Source organism: Anomaloglossus baeobatrachus, chromosome 3 (genome assembly GCF_048569485.1).
Source record: "Anomaloglossus baeobatrachus isolate aAnoBae1 chromosome 3, aAnoBae1.hap1, whole genome shotgun sequence".
NCBI lineage: Eukaryota > Metazoa > Chordata > Amphibia > Anura > Aromobatidae > Anomaloglossus > Anomaloglossus baeobatrachus.
The window spans coordinates 422,548,894-422,568,453 of record NC_134355.1 but is presented as its reverse complement, the minus strand read 5'-3'; the positions used below and the strand labels follow the sequence as shown (position 1 = coordinate 422,568,453).

General features: G+C 41.5%; 1 protein-coding gene across 3 annotated transcripts in view; it reads right to left on the bottom strand.

The window, feature by feature from the left end:
• The window catches only part of EPHB3 (EPH receptor B3), a 53,703-nt gene that overhangs the window by 11,886 nt on the left and 22,257 nt on the right, over window positions 1-19,560 (bottom strand). For 2 of the 3 annotated variants that reach the window (XM_075340333.1, XM_075340335.1), the window contains exons 2-9: window positions 4,953-5,017; window positions 4,131-4,803; window positions 3,876-4,031; window positions 2,757-3,086; window positions 2,476-2,600; window positions 2,176-2,338; window positions 1,277-1,382; window positions 224-279 (exon numbers count right to left, since the gene is read on the bottom strand). In XM_075340333.1, coding sequence (XP_075196448.1) covers window positions 224-279; window positions 1,277-1,382; window positions 2,176-2,338; window positions 2,476-2,600; window positions 2,757-3,086; window positions 3,876-4,031; window positions 4,131-4,803; window positions 4,953-5,017 — 1,674 coding nt within the window. The remainder of the gene's footprint in view (window positions 1-223; window positions 280-1,276; window positions 1,383-2,175; window positions 2,339-2,475; window positions 2,601-2,756; window positions 3,087-3,875; window positions 4,032-4,130; window positions 4,804-4,952; window positions 5,018-19,560) is intronic. The other variant, XM_075340334.1, reaches the window with a different exon arrangement.

Genomic DNA, 19,560 nt, shown 5'->3' with positions numbered 1-19,560 from the left:
CAAGTTGTAACCAGTAGGAGAAACGGCGGCTCAGAAATGGCACAAACAGGAGGGAGATGATCTAAAATCACAGGTTAATAAGAGGGCAGCAGAGAAAATTCATCTTGAACAACGAGACACCCAGGCTAAGAAAATTAGAACTGAATGGCCATGGCCAATTTAACGCGGAAGATCATTGCTGAAGATCCATCAGTAAATCATGCCAACGCTGCACCATACTCACTATATTGCTGCAGTTTCTCTGTATACTCAGACTCAGGGTCGTTCCTCTGTTTTCTGCTAAATAAAGAAAAAAGTTAGAATAATTTGCCCCTAAAAGCTTCTTTCAGAGCTCACACTGTAGAAGTAATCCTTGTGTTTCCATCTGTATTTTTTTTACTTTTATAAACAATATCAACTAGATCTTCAGGCGTGACAATAACGGCTGACTGCCAGAGCTCCACCTGACTGCTGCGGCCAAATGTTCTTCAAACTCACGCACCCATTGTCTGCCTTAGGTAAGCTTTTTGGCTGTGTGCAGCTAATCATATGAGGGAGCCTACCCTTAAAGTGGTAGTCACAACAAAAATGACCTAAAATAAAAAACAGGTACCCATGGGTCCAGTAGTGGCTTCCCTTGTCATTGGTTTGGCTGAAGCTGTGACGTCACATCAAAAGCACTCATCACAGCTGTAGCTAATCATTGAACTCAAAAGGTTGTGCCAAGGTAGACGGGCACTCAGCTCACAGATTGGCTACAGTGTTGATGGTCGATATTAACATTGAGGTCACTGCTGCAGCAAAAAACAGACTGTGGAGCAGTGTCAGAGTGCCAGCGCTGCACTCAAGAAGGGAAAGTACCTGTTGTGTTTTTTATTTGAGATATTTTATAGTATGGGGTCCATTCTTCTGAAAGTGGAAAACCCCCTCTAAGACCAGACACATGAACAAGTCCTAGTCCATTACGTTCAAATTAGGCTGAATTCACACCCCAGTGTTTGAATCGGACAGCATACCCACAGAAGCATGGACTTCTTTATTAGGATTGCCAAGTTTGATCCTCTTATTCGACCAAACCTAGCCAATTCCTAGATTTATTTTTTTCTGCCATTGGTGCACCCCCCCAAAAAAAACAAAACAAACCCAAAAATTGACATGTGGAAATATCCATGGATTATAATGGGTACCTGTTCTACCCAAGAAAAAAAAAAAAAAAGATCCAACCTAAGCCTTCAAAGTGTATAAGAAGTGCATCTTTTGACTCCCCATCAGCTTTATACCCCAGTACACAACTCACCTGAAACAAACTATTACAATAACGACCACTGCAATTATAAAAATGAGCCCCGCTGTCACAGAACCAACAACCATCGGGACCTGCTCCTGCAGACTGCTCCGATCCCCTGTGGGGGAAACATGGAAGGGGAAAAAAAGGAGGGGGGAGTGAAGGATCAGTGGGTAAAGGAACATCAGGGAAGTGACAAATCACATGGACAGTGTACAATCTAAGAAAGCACTCAGAGTGAAGACTATTAAAAGGGAGGGTTAAGTAACGGCAAAGGATTAGGGAATCAGTGAAGGGAGGCGAGGACCTGTTTGTTGAGAATGAGTAAGGGCAGCAGATCTGGACCATGGCAGATACCTATGCTACAATCAACTACACTTGACATGGATATAGTTAAATAAGAGTCAAAAGGCTATAAATTTCATAAAGTCCATGCAAGGGACGTGTTCTTTAGTTGTATGTTGTCTTTTCTCCACTTGTTGATAGGCACAATGCGAGGGAGCCTGCATAGTAACCTGTCGAATCTAACTTTCCTTGGGCTTGTTACAACTGGCAGCAGCCTAAATGTTGCCATAAGCATAGCATGCTGACATGTACATGCCCCCGGTGATTTACGTCTGGTGGATTACTTTGCAGGCGTACCTGCATAGTCAACATCAAGTCTGCCAGCTAGAATATAAAACTTAAAGATGGAGAATATGTTGACAAGTGAGTCTGTAATAGTAGATGTTATAGAGGGAAAAACGTGAATATAATTGTAATGAACACAGTGTTAGCAGGGTGACATAAGAAAACATCTCAAGACAAGGTGTGGGGGTGAAGCTGTGGCTCAAGAAGATTTGTTAATGGGGTTAAGAATGATTCATTTGTGCTTAAGAGAATGAAAAGTTTAACAATAAGGATTTGCGTACCATCTTCAGCTACTGTCTGGAACTCTCGTGGATCACTGTATGCACCATATCCAGCTACTGTACGAGCACGGACTTGTACCACATATATACTGTCTGGAAACAATCCCTCCACATGCACACTAGTGCGCTGACTGGTGACTGTGTTTCCTGCACCACTGTGACCCTGGAGACGAAAGGAACAAAATTAAAAAGATGTTCTGAACAAGACCATTAGCGTCCTTTGACGATATTTGCACATAAAACAGAACAAAAAAAAAAATAAATAAATAAAATAAAAATGTAGAGGTTTAGGATACTCACCTTCGTATAATATCTTATCTCATAATCCAAAATGATACCGTTAGGACTCTCGGGGGGAGACCAGGACAACATGAGAGAATTTGCAGCGCCGCCATGAGATTGTACAATAAGAACCGCTGAAGGGGCTGGAAGTAAAGCACAGTTCTTCAATCCCCTTCCTTAGTTTTCCCATTTAATCCATACACACACACACACACACACACACACACACACACACACACACACACACACACACTACCAGTTCTAACAATCCAACCACCGCTTCTCAAATGCACACTCACCAGCTTGGTTGGTGGTTATATTCACAGAATAATAATTTGGAGGGTGGGGGTTCTTGTTTGACACTCCATTGACCGCCTGGATTTCAAAACTGTATTTCGTGTGAGCTTGGAGATGACTGACCGAGACATGGCGCTGGATGACGCCAAGCTGCCGTGGCCAAAACTGAACGTTATCATCACAACGAGAGCACAGCCGCTCAGAACACTTTTTACAGATCACATTATAGGAGGTGTCCTCCCGGCCACCTAAATTGGCAGGTTCTCCCCACTCTAGAACAACGGAGGTTTCATTGACATTGGAAATCACATGTTGTGGTGCTGAAGGCACAGCTGAAAGCGAGAAGAAAGCATAGGTGAGAAACCGCTCCCAATGGACTCCTGATAGCACTTATCTTCATTTAGGATTCTCAAACATCTACAAAAAGTCATATTTTATATATAGTTTGCATCTTTTCAGTTGAATGAATTGATAGGAAAAACCTCCCAAAAAACTTCAGTCCAAAAGACAATAGGCAGTAGTTGCCCCAAGCCAATTAATAAAGTACTTCTTTCTTTTTCAAAAGACCTTTCAAAAATGAATGATTGCTAAACTTTTTATAATGCTCACCTATTTCTAAAGTAAAAGATTGGTATTCTAAAACCAAATATTCCACTGTTTATTGCAATATTTCAGCCTAACTTAATCATCCACTAAAATGTTAAACATGTCATTAAATCCAACTAAAGGTTACAGATAATTAAAATAAAAATGGAAGAACAAAATGCACACAGGGCTTTTGTCAATCTGTATTGTGTCGTTGGTTTAGTACAGAAACCGGACAGGTCCCGTTGGTTTAGTACAGAAACCGGACAGGTCCCGTTGGTTTAGTACAGAAACCGGACAGGTCCCGTTGGTTTAGTACAGAAACCGGACAGGTCCCGTTGGTTTAGTACAGAAACCGGAGAGGGACAGATCCCGCTGGTTTAGCACACAAGTACCGGACAGATCCTGTTGACTTACTACAATTGGATCTGTGAGGTTTCCTTCCAGTGATTTTTCCATCAAATATTACAGAATATCAACAGACACCTAGTTCTCATGTTGACATTTTATTTAAAAAAAAACAGTTTGTCACTTACATGTGCATGGTTTTTCTGAAGTCTCGCCATCAGCTCTATAATAGCCCACCTGGCAAGTACAAATGATGGCTGCAGAAGATGTGGCTCTGCTATTAGCAGGACATGGAATGCAGGGACCTTCTCCCTGCTTTGACTTGTATGTGCTACGGCTGCAAGCTGGTAAATAAAAAAAATGTTAGAGTGTAAAAAATATATTTATAAGTAACTAATATGAAGTACCACGATAGAGGTAACAGACATTCATGCTTTTATTACCTAGGCACTGCGTGTCCTTTGCAGCTGCTTCATGTCCCGCTGAACATGTACAAGAACCCACCGGTACCATCCACTCGCCATCTCCATTGCAATAAAGCTTGAGTGGGACAGAAACTTCCAAGGCATTCGGCACACAGGCACCAGGGGCAATAACTAATGAGGTGGTTTCAGCACCAGTCAAAGTCTCTGGAAAAGTAGCAAATCCTGCTATGGTCTGTGGACACTTCTTAAAAAAAACACGCACCGAAATCAAAGACACACAGGCACCCAAGTCTTGAAAAGCCAAATAAAAACCGGCACGGGACAGAGGTCCAAAGCTCCGCACTTTAGTGTTCACACGGCCAGAGTCACGTCGTGAGAAGCTCTCATCAGGCGCAATGGTGTCCACCTTAATGTATGGAGTTTCCATCCAGGAGGGACTATTCTCAGAGGCAGAGTCGGTGTCGGACTCGTAATAAAATAGATTAAAAGTCTCTTTGCAGGATCCTGGAATGTTTGGAAGGCTGTTACAATCTCGCACAGTGAATTTCAGCTCCACATAGACGCGCTGTACATCCTGTCGATGAATAAACTGTGTCCGCAGCCAGTTATTTTGATTTAACATCTGAACATTACACACTTGATAAGTCCGAATTGGATTTGCTGCATCGTCGTAGCCACTTACTTCTTCCCACTACAAAAAAAAAAAAAAGTGAAAATAATTAATTTGTCTTTATGCAATTCCTCCTTCACTAGTGCAAACCAAAAGGATCTTGAAAAGTAAAGAAATAAAGCAGAAGAGGCAGAAATATAAACTTGTAAAGAAAAAGGGATGTTACTTACTCCAGATTCAGGATACGTGACCCATGCTAGCTCCGATGTAGTCCATCGAGTGTCCAAGAGAGTTTCTACACAAACAAAAGAACATCCCATAAGAGATTATTGACTTAAGTCATACATAAAAGGAGAATATTCCCCATTAATAAAAGCAATGGCACTTTCCATATGTTGCTACACGCACCCAATACGTAGACCTGGTAACAGCAGGACAGGACAAGGACCAGAACCAGGGACATAATGCAACTGTCGTCACTGAATCATAGTAATGGGCACAAAAAGGCTAATAAAACAGTGGTAAGATCGGGACGGTATCAAAATATCCTTATAATAAGCGGATATTTTTATAGAAGTTCATCCATATAAAAAATAAATAAAAAAAAAAATTGCACATGTCCTTGCAGACCATAATATTTTTCACTGATTTGAATGTCACATTTCCAATACAAGGGATATTCGGTGACAACAGCACAATCAGTATCTTTTGTGCTCTTCACTTCCCGTCACACTTTATCCAATAAGGGACAGCGCTAAAGATTCTGATGCAAATGTGATTTTCTTTTATTCCTAATGCTTCAGTGTGCACAAATAGTATAAAATCGCAACATTTTGTGCTGAATATTAAGCCCTAAGACTATGTGCCCACGGCACTAAGTACCCGCAGATATATCCGCAGGTTTCCCCGCAGCTGATCCCCGGAATCCGCAGTTATCCATAGCTGCGGGATTCCAGCGAAATAGCTGCGGTAAACCTGCGGACATTCGTGCGACTTACCTGCGGAAGTCCCGGCCTCTATCTCCATAGTGGAGAGGCGGGATTTCCGCAGGTATTTCCGTAGGAATAATTGACATGCAGTTACATGCGGCTGCGGGACATCCACAGCATATTCCGCAGCCGCACATATCGCACCATTGATACAACACTCCCCATTTTCCATAGGATAACATGGGGAGTGTCTGTGCTTGCTAAAACCTGCGGATTTATCTAGAAAATCCAGATAAATCCGCAGGTTTTCCACAGCAAATTCAACGGGTACATAGTTCCGTGAGCACATAGCCTAAGTCAAGCACAATATACAGCCCAAGTAGTTACGGTATTTTTTGGACCATAAGACGCACTTTTTTCCCCCCAAATGTTGGGGGAAAGTGGGGGCACGAGCAGGCTGTAGCAGCCTGCCGTGACCACGTGGACCCGCTCATTTAATATGCATGCCCATCCCCCACCCATCATCCCTCAGCGCTGAAGCAGGCACTGACAAGTGGGCAGGATGATGGACGGGGGTTTAACAGCCGGCTCGCATGATCACCCCTGGCAACTACGGCCTGGAGTGATCATGTGCGGCTGTATTCACTGCTCCCCGCGTATCATCATCAGCGCGGGGAGCAGTGAATCAGTGTACAGTACTCACAGTTCCCCTGCAGCATCGCTCGTCCTCCAGTCTGTCAGCGGCAGCGCCGCTGAGTGGAGCCATCCCCGTTACCCTGCTGCATCGCGATCATCTCCTGTGTCTGTGCCGGCGGCTGGGTGGAGACTAGCGGGGTGCACAGCGATGGCGTCATCGCTGTGCGCACGTGTCCACACGCAGCCGCTGGCAAAGACAAGAGATGATCGCGATGCAGCAGGGTAACGGGGACAGCTCCACTCAGTGGCGCTACCGCTGACACAGACGGGAGGACGAGCGATGCTGCAGGGAGCAAGGTAAGTATGAATGTTTATTTTTTTTATGTGCCACAGAATGCAGTCATACGAGCAGGATGGGGGGTCATACGAGCAGGATGGGGGTATATTATGAGCAGGATGGGGGTATATTATGAGCAGAATGGGGGTATATTATGAGCAGAATGGGGGTATATTATGAGCAGGATGGGGGTATATTATGAGCAGGATGGGGGTATATTATGAGCAGGATGGGGGTATATTATGAGCAGGATGGGGGTATATTATGAGCAGGATGGGGGTATATTATGAGCAGGATGGGGGTATATTATGAGCAGGATGGGGGTATATTATGAGCAGGATGGGGGTATATTATGAGCAGAATGGGGGTATATTATGAGCAGAATGGGGGTATATTATGAGCAGAATGGGGGTATATTATGAGCAGAATGGGGGTATATTATGAGCAGAATGGGGTTATATTATAAGCAGAATGGGGGTATATTATGAGCAGAATGGGGGTATATTATGAGCAGAATGGGGGTATATTATGAGCAGAATGGGGGTATATTATGAGCAGAATGGGGGTATATAGCAGGATTGGGCCATATGCCATGATGGGTTATATACGGTAGCAGAATGCGGCCATATGCCAGTATATAGCAGGATGCGGCCATATGGCAGGATGACCGTATATAGCAGGATGAGGGACATTTACTGTATATACAAAGCAGGAGGATCATTACCAGGATGCGGCACCTTAGTAGAGAATTTGGGGACATTACCCCCATAACAGTGTCAGCAGCAGATCCTCGCCCCATAACAGTGTGTCATGACCACAATTTTTGCTTAAAATTTTATTTTCCTATTTTCCTCCTCTAAAAGCAGGGTGCGTCTTATGGATCGGTGCGTCTTATAGTCCGAAAAATACGGTACTGTATAGCCTGTATTACGATTCTCTCCTTCAGGCATTATGCATAAAAGATAAAGAACAATACTTTTTGCATCCGAAACCTGAGTGCTGTACATTATTGAATATCGAGTTTTCCCATACAAGTGATTAAAGTGTATTTGTGCTCCCTGCGATTTCTTCCGTTTTCCCAATGCCATATGTCAAAGTAGAACTAGCTTAGTCAGACAGGAAATGTCTATAATCATGGGAAAGGTCTCTGGTGATATATTGTACAGGGGTTTTTTAGATTGCAAATAACTGTCTTAAACCCTGTTCATATCACGTCACAGGAATAGGTCCTGACATACATTAAACGGAAGCCTCTACAAGATGCCGTACTGCGGCATCCATCATCCATGGGAATTCATGTAAAAGAACATCGCACATGGAATACGTTTTTAGAGGGATACTGTTTAGCCTCTGGCGTGCTAACAGAGCCCTGTGGAAAACGCCTGACATTCTTAGCCATTGTCACAAAGCATGATGTGAACAGGGCCATAACCAAGAGGCACTGTATGGCTGTGTGCACATCCTGAAGGGTTCCCTGATGCCAGGAAATTCAATGAGAATCCTGAATCTAATGCACAAGTTGAGTATTTTTCCTTGAAGATTTATAGAGGACCAACCACCAGGATTTTCTTATATAAACTACAGACAGTGCTATACTGGCACTATGACTCTGATTCTAAACATGCCTTTAGTTGTGAGATCGGATGTATACTTTCTGAAATATAGGCCAGTAAAGTTTGTGCAATGCACTGTTATTTGATGAGAGGTGCAATAGAATATCTAATAGGTGAGTCGGGTTTCACAAACTTTACTTGCCTATATTTAAGAAAGTATACATCCGATCTCACAACTATAGGCATGTTTAGAGTCAGCCTGATAGCGCCAGTATAGCACTGGCTTTAGTTTATATAGGAAAATCCTGGTGGTTGGTCCTCTTTAAATCTTGCAGTGATTTTACAGCAGATTTAACCTATTCTAACAAATGGGAAAAATTAACCAAAAACGCGTTTTTTTTCAGAATGAAAATCAGCCGATTTTTTTTTTTTTATTATTATTAACAATCATGTCCCTTTTAAGTGCAAGGGCGTCCCAAACCAAGTGTTTTTTTCATGGCAGAATCAGTTGCCATTGTGATACCAAGGGAAAATTGCAGAATCTAAGCAAACCCGCTTTGAAGCAATTACTTCCATAGATTCTATAGTGTCATCCAATATAATGTAATATATAACATGTTATATATACACATCCGGGGCCCTATCTACAGTGATGGGGCGGATTGGAAGAAGTAAATGTTATATATGTTGGTCTGGGTTAAAAGACATTGTAAGGTCGACATTAGGAGGCAAATATTAAAAGCATATTTTACACCACTTTTGCGTCCAACTGTTATTGAAAAGCTGTCTTCAGACTGGTGCTATGTTTATAACCACCCATTCCTATAAAATTACACTAGGCGAGGGGGAAAATTACGGCTACTTTATGTGGGTGACTCATAGCTGGGAAAGGGGACAGTGCGATGAGTGTATATTTATTGTACAATAACTTTTATATTACATTTACCTACATTTCCCACATAAATACATCGCTTCAACAACGGAACTAAATAAATACACAAACTAGACGTTCAGTCATTCCACCTCAGTTCTCCATATTTATAGACAGTATGGATCTTGGAGTTTCGTAATATTTTCTCTGGAAGGTTGCCTGTAATATGAAGAGCCGGAGCGCTAGCGCTGGAATTACGGGTCTAGTGAAGAAGCTAGGAGCAATAAAACAGCGCGCTTAACCCCTGAATTATACAAATCTACCACTTACAGCTCAGACAAAGGAAAGGAAATGAAACAGGGAAACCCATGGAGCACTGGCGTTATCTTGTAAGGAGACATTACCTTGGTGGCGCTCACATGTAATATTCATGTTCTCTGCTCACACGAGGCTGGAAAAGGCTGCATCAAAGTAACAAATGCTGCAGAAAGAGCCACATTTCTACCGCAGGATTAATGGCTCATTTACACTTGTGTGGTTTTCAGCTGGTTTCCATGCATCTTAAGGGCATGGTAATCAGGTGAAATCCACACTCAAGTTAAAACAAATGTTCTGGCATAATTTCCATTTCTGCAAGCATTTCAATGACCTAAAAGCAGACTTTTGTGGTGTTGCAGACTTGAAGGAGTGCATGTAGGCTGTAAACAGTGCCATATTTATCCCCTATGCCATTCTATGGGACTACGAATGGACAATCCAGAACTACGCCATGCTGTCCAACGAGAGCGATTGCCAAATTCCTGTACTAAAAGGGGAGTCTAAATGCATACATGTAAAGAAAAAAAGAAAAAACCCGGCTAACTTGAATCATGAATGTCTCAACAATTCGGGTGGCGTAACTGCCGGCCATACACGAGACAGCTGTCTGCCAAATGCTTATCGAGCCAACAGCCATCTTTCCAGAAACACTCATAGCCAAGCCTGCTCGCCCCCCTAACTTCAATGCCCGAAAACTGCCAAACAGGCTGTGTTCACATGACCAGTAGTCATTCGTTACAACTGATCAATTGGCAAAAAAAAGGTGAAAAATAGCAATCCATCACCGGATCCGTATACTATAGACTCCACTGTAAAAAACAATATATAATATATATATATATATATATATATATTTATTAAATGGATTCTACAGAATACAATATCTTTAAAACAGACAAAAAAATAAAAAAAAATAAATAAAAAATAAAGAGTCTACAGAACTTTTTTTTTTTTTTTTTTTTTTACTAATGGTTGATTATTGGACATGTCAACTCTGCCTTATTCGGACAGAGTAGTAGCCTAGAAGCCTTCACCCCACTGTTTAATCTGTATACAAATCACCATACTTTAAAGGGAACCGGACACCACTTTTTTGTCCTATAAGCTGTTCTAGCATTCTAACATGCTGTATATAAGAGCCCAGGCCGGGGGTATAACATAAAAAACAGTTTATAATACTTACCTAACGGTTGTGTGGTGGGCCTAATAGGCGTCTCCGTTGTCCAGTGCCGGCGCTGCCTCTTTTGGCCATCTTTGTGCTCCTTTTCTAGCCGCGGTGCATGACTGGTCCGACGTCATACACACTCGCCGGCATTCAGGTCCTGAGCAGGCGCACTTTGATATGCCCTGAGCAGAGCAAAGTATTGTAGTATTGTGCGCAGGATCGGCGAGTGTGTATGACAGCACCGGACAACGGAGATGCCCATAAGGCCAAACGCGCAACCGTTAGGTAAGTATTATAAATATACTCCTGGCCTGGGCTCTTATATACAGCATGTTAGTATAAGAGCCCGGGGTGATGGTGGCCGCAGCTTATAGGCCAAAAAAATTGGTCACAGGTTCCCTTTAATATGTCTCGCAGCATTTTTACAAATTTGTGCAAAAACTAACTAAGGCCTGCGCCACACATCCGTGCCTCCGGCACGTGTTTGTCATTTTTTACACGTACCGGCGGCACGGAGACACTTTAACCAATGCTACCCTATTGTAGCAGGCACACACACGTAAAACCACACGGAACGTGTGTCCGTGTGCGTTTGTACGTGTGTGCGTTTTTGAAAGCGCTGACATGTCAGTGTTTTCTCCCGCAGCACGGGTGTCACACGGCCCGCACCCGCACCACACGGGTGTAGTGTGGATGCGGTCCCGTGTGACACGCGCCGGAGAAAACACACGTCAGTGAAAAAAAAAAAAAACATTAACTCACCTTCTCCAGCCCTCCTGTCTCTGCCGCTGCTGCCTCTTGCTGCCGACCGCCGCTCATTATTCTCATTGAATATTCACTTCACTGCCTGACAGCAGCAGCAGCAGCGGGGAGACGGGAGGGCTGGAGACCGAGGATCAGCACCACGGACAGCAGCGCGGACATCAGGAAGGACCAGGTGAGTATAATAATTACCGGTTCTACGTGTGCTATCGCGGATAGCACACGTAGAACACACGTGTCACGCACGTACCAGAGACACGTACTTACCTGCACGCAACACGCAGGGAAAATACGTGTCTCTCGGCACGTGCGTGAATTTCACGTGAGTGTGGCAGAGGCCTAATACAAATAGGCGACAAAAGGGCTTTTTCTGGATTTTTTTTTGAAATGTTAGAAAATGAAGAGCATTACTTACTACTAAATTTGTGTTGACTCAAATACTAATTCTTTTTGGTGCCAGACGGTCATGCAGGGTTCCAACCACCTCACCGCTACAACCAATCCCTGACCTCTGTAGTGACAGCTGCACATACGGCAAGTGACCCCCAAGGTCAGCGATCAGCAGCAGTGGTCATGTGAATGACAGATGGGACGTCACTATTGCAGTAGCAGAGGATTTAATAGGAGAGTAATGGTTTTTATTTTACTTTAGAACATTCCCTATTCTTAGCCAAGTTTTCCAAACCCCTATAAGTAGCAAGAAAAAAGGCAGAAAGCCATAAAATTCTCCTCCGACTCTCATCAGGTCAAGTCAGGATGTGTTCTTGAAAACAGATATGGAGTATTGTAAGAAACGTTTTAGGCAGAGTATTCGCCTTGGTGTCAGATACGTGCATAAACCTTAGAGACTTAGCGACAGAACAGCTTTGCTTCCCAATGTGAAGAGTATACAGAACCATACACAGGAACACTTAGAAGTTTAGTTAGGACAGCTACAAGAAAGTATATGGAAAAGCAAACTTTTTTTTTTTTTTACAGAACAGCCATTCTTAAAAGAAAAAATAAAAGCATCTGGGTGCCACAAATTGGACCAGCTGCCGAGCGCCGATTTTCCGATCTTTATATACTAGTCAGCGGAACAAATGTAGATGTAATGTTGCATATAATGAACTGTGTCCACAGAATTGCTGGGGAACCCTAATTTGATCCAATCAGCCCAGATGTAGTTTTACATCCAGTTACAGAAAGTTACAAAATGTATCCAACAAAATGTAAAGAAAGAAAAATAGAATCAAAATCCCTTTATACACACACACACACACACACACACACACACACACACACACACACACACACACACACGAGGGCTCACAGTCTACAAGGGATCGGTGAGGATACAGTATGTGAGGGTAGAGATAGTCATGAGGCGCTATAGTGGGCTGAGGATTACGGCAGATTGTAGGCTTGTCAGAAGAGGTGGGTCTTCAGGTACCTTTTGAAGCTTATCTAGCATATATAGTTCAAAATGGAGTAGAGAAGGGGTTAACGCCGCGCATCAGCCAAATGAAACTGTGGAGAAGTTGATGAATAATATGTTTTATTTCATCGGTCTACGCGTTTTGAGGTCGAAACCTTTTCCTCAAGACCAGTACATCAACAAATGATGCTTTTCTTGATGTACTGGTCCTGAGGAAGAGGTTTCAACCTCGAAACGCGTAGACCGATGAAATAAAAAGAAAATTATTATTCATCAACTTCTCTACAGTTTCATTTGGCTGATGCGCGGTGTTAACCCCTTCTCTACTCCATTTTGAACGCTCATCCACATGGGGCTGTAGCAGATGCCATTATCTCATGTTTATCAGTGGTTGTGACTCTCACAACCTAATTAGGTGAGTGTATATCTCCTATATACACACCGCACTTGTTCATCTGGTGTTACACCATCAGCACTTCTTATTTTTAGATTTATAGCATATATAGTAATGTCTCCCCTACCCACCCCACATAGCATATATATATATATATATATATATATATATATATATATATATATATATATATATATATATATATATTATATATATATATATATATATATGCTATGTCCCCCTCCCCCATGTATAGTATACTTCCCTTTCTTTTAGATGTAGCATATATAGCCCAGTCCCCACTCTCCCGCATATAGATGCTAGTCCCCCTCTCACATATAGTATATATAGCCTAGTCACCTCAACCCCACAAATAACATATATAACCTAGTCTTCCCCTCCCACATATAACATATGTAACCGAATACCTACTCCCCCAGATAAAGTATATATAGTCTAGTCCCTACTCCCCCAGATAGGGCATATATAGCCTTGTCCCCCCCTCTTCTACATATAACATACATATACTATATATATATATATATATATATATATATATATATATATATATATATATATATATATATATATATATATATATATATATATATATATATATATATATATATATATATATATATATATATATATATATATATATATATATATATATATATAATTTATATATACACACACACACACACACACACACACACACACACACTATATGTACACACCTATACATACAAGTACATACACATATGTATATAATTTATATATACACACACACACACACACACACATTTACTTTTTTTTTAGGAACATCCATTGTCACAGTCTTGTCTTTGAAAACAATGAAATCTCTTCTAAGATGTTAATTGGTCTTGAAAATTCGATTGAACCGGACCAACACAGGGAGGTACAGCCTCACACAGGGATGATAACAACTGCAATAATGGTGTCCTCCTCACAAACCCAGCACATCAGTGGTCTGTCATATCACCATTACAGTCCCCAGCGAGTCATTTCAGAGAAAGTTTAAACAGCTGCCAAGTCTACACAGCTCCAATGTCACCGTCACTTTGCCACGGAGCTGATATGAACATTGCGCCCCTTGACTTTAATTAACATTTCTATTAGCTTTGGCTCGTCAAAACTAAAGCAATCTTTAAAACAAAGCTTGAAATATCCATCATGGAAAGGGTTATTCATCCAGTTCTGATTAAATGCAGAATGACCCATCCAATAACCCCGCTATGTCTGATGAAAACGGAAAGTTGCTTTTCCTCCCCGGCGACTTACTCGTTTATGAAAATGAAGCAAGGAAAGTTAACCTTTAACCCCTCCAAAAAGGAAACCAACTTTAAAGGGGAAATTATCATAAAACTAATATTTGCACATTTGAAAATCACAGGACAGCAATTGGCACAGATGCCCTTTGTCAGTCATTTTCCATTTTTTTTCTCTAAAAACAAGTACTGTAAAGTAGAAGTTGAAGAGAAAACTGGCACTGCACAGTCACGTTGTGTTTCCGCAAATTCCATTAGGCAAACCAGAAGAAAAAGGTTACCATGGGGCAGCTGGGCAGCAATTCTGAGTAGATTAGTGGCCTTAATGTCTATGGCATACATGACAGGTACTCACCAGAAGTCCAACACTATACAGAAATTTACAGATCGTTCCCCTCCCCCTCGGCCTGTAACAAGAATTAAAGCTTGTTCCCATCATGAACGTCATCTAACTAAAGGATAGGTGTTAACGTGTAGATCAGTAGGGGCCAACTGCTTCATGCATTCTCTATGGGATGGTACAGCCCTCTGCCATCTCCAGCAGTCTCACAGAATTAAAATGCTTGTCCCACGAACAAAGTAAAAGTATAATTTTATAATACATACATACATACATACACACACACACGCACACACACACACACACGCACACACACACACACACACACACACACACACACACACACACACACACACACACACACACACACACACACAATTTTTTTTTTCTTCTTTTTCCCTGTGCTGAGATAAAGCATATAAATGTGCCACTGCTATGCATTGTGCAATAGTTGACTGACTATACAGGGACATGGTCTGATCATACCACATCTCCTGTAAGGCTGCCTTTCACACCTCCGGTTTTTCCTGTGCGGCACAATACGGCGCTCTGCAGAAAAACCGCAACAGTTTTTTTTTTTGCCGCCGGTTGCGTTTTTTTTGCATAGACTTACATAAGTGCCGTATTGTGCCGCATGGCCTTGCGTTCGTCCGTTTTTTGCCGCATGCGGCAGATTTAGCCGATGCGGCGGCCGGATGGAACGTTGCCTGGCACGTTTTTTTTGTCCAGCAAAAAAACGCATCGCGCCGATGCAGCGAGATTTGCAATGCATGCTTATGGACGCCGCATACAGCGTCCTGCGGCAAACGCCGCATCCGGCCGCCGCATGCGGTTTTTTCCACTGCGCATGCTCAGTAGCGTGCCGCAAGCGGCAAAAACCGGACGGGCTGCATGTCAAAAACTTATGCAAAGGATGCGGTTTTGTTGCCGCATCCGTTGCATAGGTTTTAGAGCCGGATTGGCCGCACTGCTAAAACCGGAGGTGTGAAAGCAGCCTTAAGAGGAAGCAACATAGTATAAAGACAGGAAAGCATAGGATCACAGCCAATTATTTCTGTGAGGTAAAACAGGCAGGAAAGAGTTTTTGCCTCATAGAAAAAAAAAATGTTTTACCTCTCAAAATATAAGTTACACACCCAACTGCAGAACTTATTTTTATTTCCTCAATATTTACGGATTAAGATTTACTTTTTGGTGGGAAAACCCCTTTAATGAAGCAGTGGTGTGCATGTGTTGCCATTGCTCCATTCCAATGTTCTTCGGATCAGTGAGGGCCCAGCAATCTGCAAGTTATTATGTATCCTTTGGTTGGTGACAACTTTTAATGATGGGAGATGAGTGGACCTACTGAAGGTCAGTTAGGTGGGTTCAGCAGGGCACTAGATAACATTCAGTTCGAGACCTGGACGTGACCTGAACCCCCAATGGAAGTCAATGATTGGGCAATTCAGCTCTCCGCCTACATACAGCCATACACAGAGCACTTCCGGGGGAGGGAGGCTGAGCTTTTTTTTTTGTACATACTACATTTGATAACACTTGTTACCCCTAGTGAGAGGCATGGACCGAACACCGAGCATATCTGAGCACAGTGATGCTCCATCGAGTGGTTTGCATACGTAAAGCACCCGAACACTGAATTTCTTTGTTAATTCCGTGTTCGGAACAAACAGAACCTTACTGTTCGGATTCTGTCATCTCCAGATGACAGTAAAATTGATTTCTGTAGGGTCGCAAGCTCTTATCCACAATCGGCTGCCTAGCAAAATAAATTAGATATATATATATCTATATCTCTGAGATAGAGAGAGAGAGAGAGAGAGAGAGAGAGAGAGAGAGAGAGATTATGTATGTAATATATATATATTATATATATATATATATATATATATATATATATATATATATATATATATATATATATATATATATATATATATATATATATATATAGAGAGAGAGAGAGATAGAGAGATCTAGATAGATAGAGAGATATACATCTATATATTACACATATGTACACCTCCACACGGTATATACACACATTTACTTTATATATTACATATATGTACACCTATGTACTGTGTGTATATTATATATATATATATATATATACACACACATACAGTATGTAGGTGTACATATATGTAATATATACAGTATGTAGGTGTACATATATGTAATATATAAAGTAAATATGTGTATATACAGTGTGTAGGTGTACATATGTGTATGTGTAATATATATATATATATATATATATATATATATATATATATATATATATATATATATATATATATATATATATACACATATATATATACACATATATATATATATATATTTTGCTATGCAGCTGATGCAGCCAGATGAGAAAGGGTGCCAGAGTTTATACATCTAAAACTTGTAGTCTTTTCCATCGGTAATATGTCCAGTAATTTTGCTAAATACTGTATATTCTACAAATCATTGACGCTTCTTATTTGTTTAAATTGCGCAATTGCAGGAAATAGGCGATTTAATTTTTTTTTCCATATGTGATGTATATTCGGAAACATTTCCTATTGGCAATGCCTGAATCACTTTTTGGAGTTCTCACTACAGTGTAATGCCTCTACATGGCCATTCGTGGTATGCATCGGTATCTCCTAGCCACTGGCAGCCATGACATCAGCTGTAAAATATGGAGACTCCTAAGTACAGCAGGAGACGCCAAATGAGATAATTTCAAGCACTTTCCGATGAGTTTGTGCTGCGGGCCTGGAGGTATAAGTGGATCGCCACAGCATCTAAAAATATTTACCTGCGTCTCCTCTAGAAGCTCTGGCAAGTCACGACCCTTTTTCGCAGTCTTGGCTTTTAGACGCATCATGAAATATGGACTTCCCAGTAATCTACTACATGCTGTGCGGAACAGTCGAGCCAGACATCTGCATGTAATACATACATACGGAAAATTGCAGGGTTGTCAAGAATCCAATTGTTTGTATTTAAATATAATTGGAACATTTATCACTATAAGCATATGCAAACGACAGTATATTTATCTGCAGAGGGAACTGGAAAACAAGCCCCAACATTCGCATCCTTCGCTGGTGAAGTAAGCCGTACTCTGCACATTTGATTGATCAAGGATTTTTCCAGCAGATCATCCGTGTATTAGTGTGTCACGAAAGCCGACAACCTTTTAGAAGGATCAAGAGTGGATCAAGCTAATTGTCACGGCTGACTAGCTACACTCCCTTTCAAAAATACTGGCCGGCCCGAAACGCGTGCTTTACCTAGCAGCTCAAGGAATGCGTAATGTAGAAAACACGTGGGCAGCAAAACCGGGCACCTGGTCCAAACTGCTTCGCCATTTTTATTTTCTTTGGTCGCATATTGAAAAATGTCTTATTTTATAGCCCTGGCACAAGAAAAAAAATTCCATTATTCATCCCAAAATGACTAATTCTGCTTCGCACAAGCTTGGCAATTTATCACAATAGTTAAAAGACTACTTCCTGACCAAGGATGGCCAGTGTAGATTTTATCTCTGGCGGCATACAGATGAAATATTAAAAAAAGGGAAAATTAACTTTAGTTTTAGGCCTGCCAATACTTCATATTTTGGACAAAGTAAAAGTTTAACACATGGGTATACGATCAGAACGGCTTCTGAGATTTGTGCCCAGATGGATCCAAAATGTATCACGCGAGCAAGCAACTGTCACTATTCAGTTACTTGCAATAAATCAGCCACTGGTTTGGTTACAGAACACACAGGTAGTCTTGGGCTATGTGTGCACGTGGAGGTATTGGTGCAGAAATGTGCACCGCGTGGCAGAAAAACGCACCAAAAACCACTTTGCATTTTTGTGACATTTCTTTAGTGAAATCAATGGCTGGGAGAGCTACAAAGCACAGTTAAAAAAACGCACCATCGCTTGACATGCTGCAGATTTTTTCTGCACCCAAAACTGCAGGGTAAAAAGAAGCAACATGCGCACAGCACTTCAGAATTCTCCTTGACTTTACAGGGATAAAACAGCACAATAAAAAAAAAAAAAAAAAAAAAAAAAAGCATAAAAAAACCCCAAAACACATCGTGCCCACATAACCATTGGCCTTGTGCGCATGGAGCACTTTTTTTTTTTAATGCAGTTTGTGGCCCAAATCTGCACGTCTATCCTTATGGCAGCAAAGTCAATGAGAACTATGAAGTGCTGGGCGCACGTTGCTTTTTCCCTTTCAGTTTTGGGTGCAGAACAAAAAAAAAAAAAATAAATAAAATCTGCACCATGTCAATGCTTGGTGCGTTTTTTTCCCCGAGTCTTTTAGCCATTCCACCCATTGGTTTCACACAAAAAAACAAAAAAAAAACAAAACACAACAACAACAACAACACATGGCACAAAATGAACCAAAAAAAAGCATGCGTTTCTTCATGCAGTTTTCTGCCACAAGGTGCAGAGAATTTCTACACCAAAAAAAACTCACCACGCGAACCATAGCCTTAGATGTAGACATTTTCCACTGATAATCGCTAGTGTGAAGCCGGCCTAACTCGCACGAGTGCAATGTGAGAAATTCTCGCATTGCACTCGGACCCATGTTAATCAATGAGGCAGCTCCCATCTGCGATTTTTTACTCACTCCAAATCGGACTGAGGAAAAAAATAAATATATAAATAAAATAAAAAAAAATTGCAGCATGCTGCGTTTTGGTGAGTTTCTCGCGCGAGTCTCTACAATGCAAGTCTATGGGTGCGTGGAAAAAACGGATGTCACACGGACGGCACATACACCATCCTAGTGACATGCGATTTTTCTCAATACATTTCA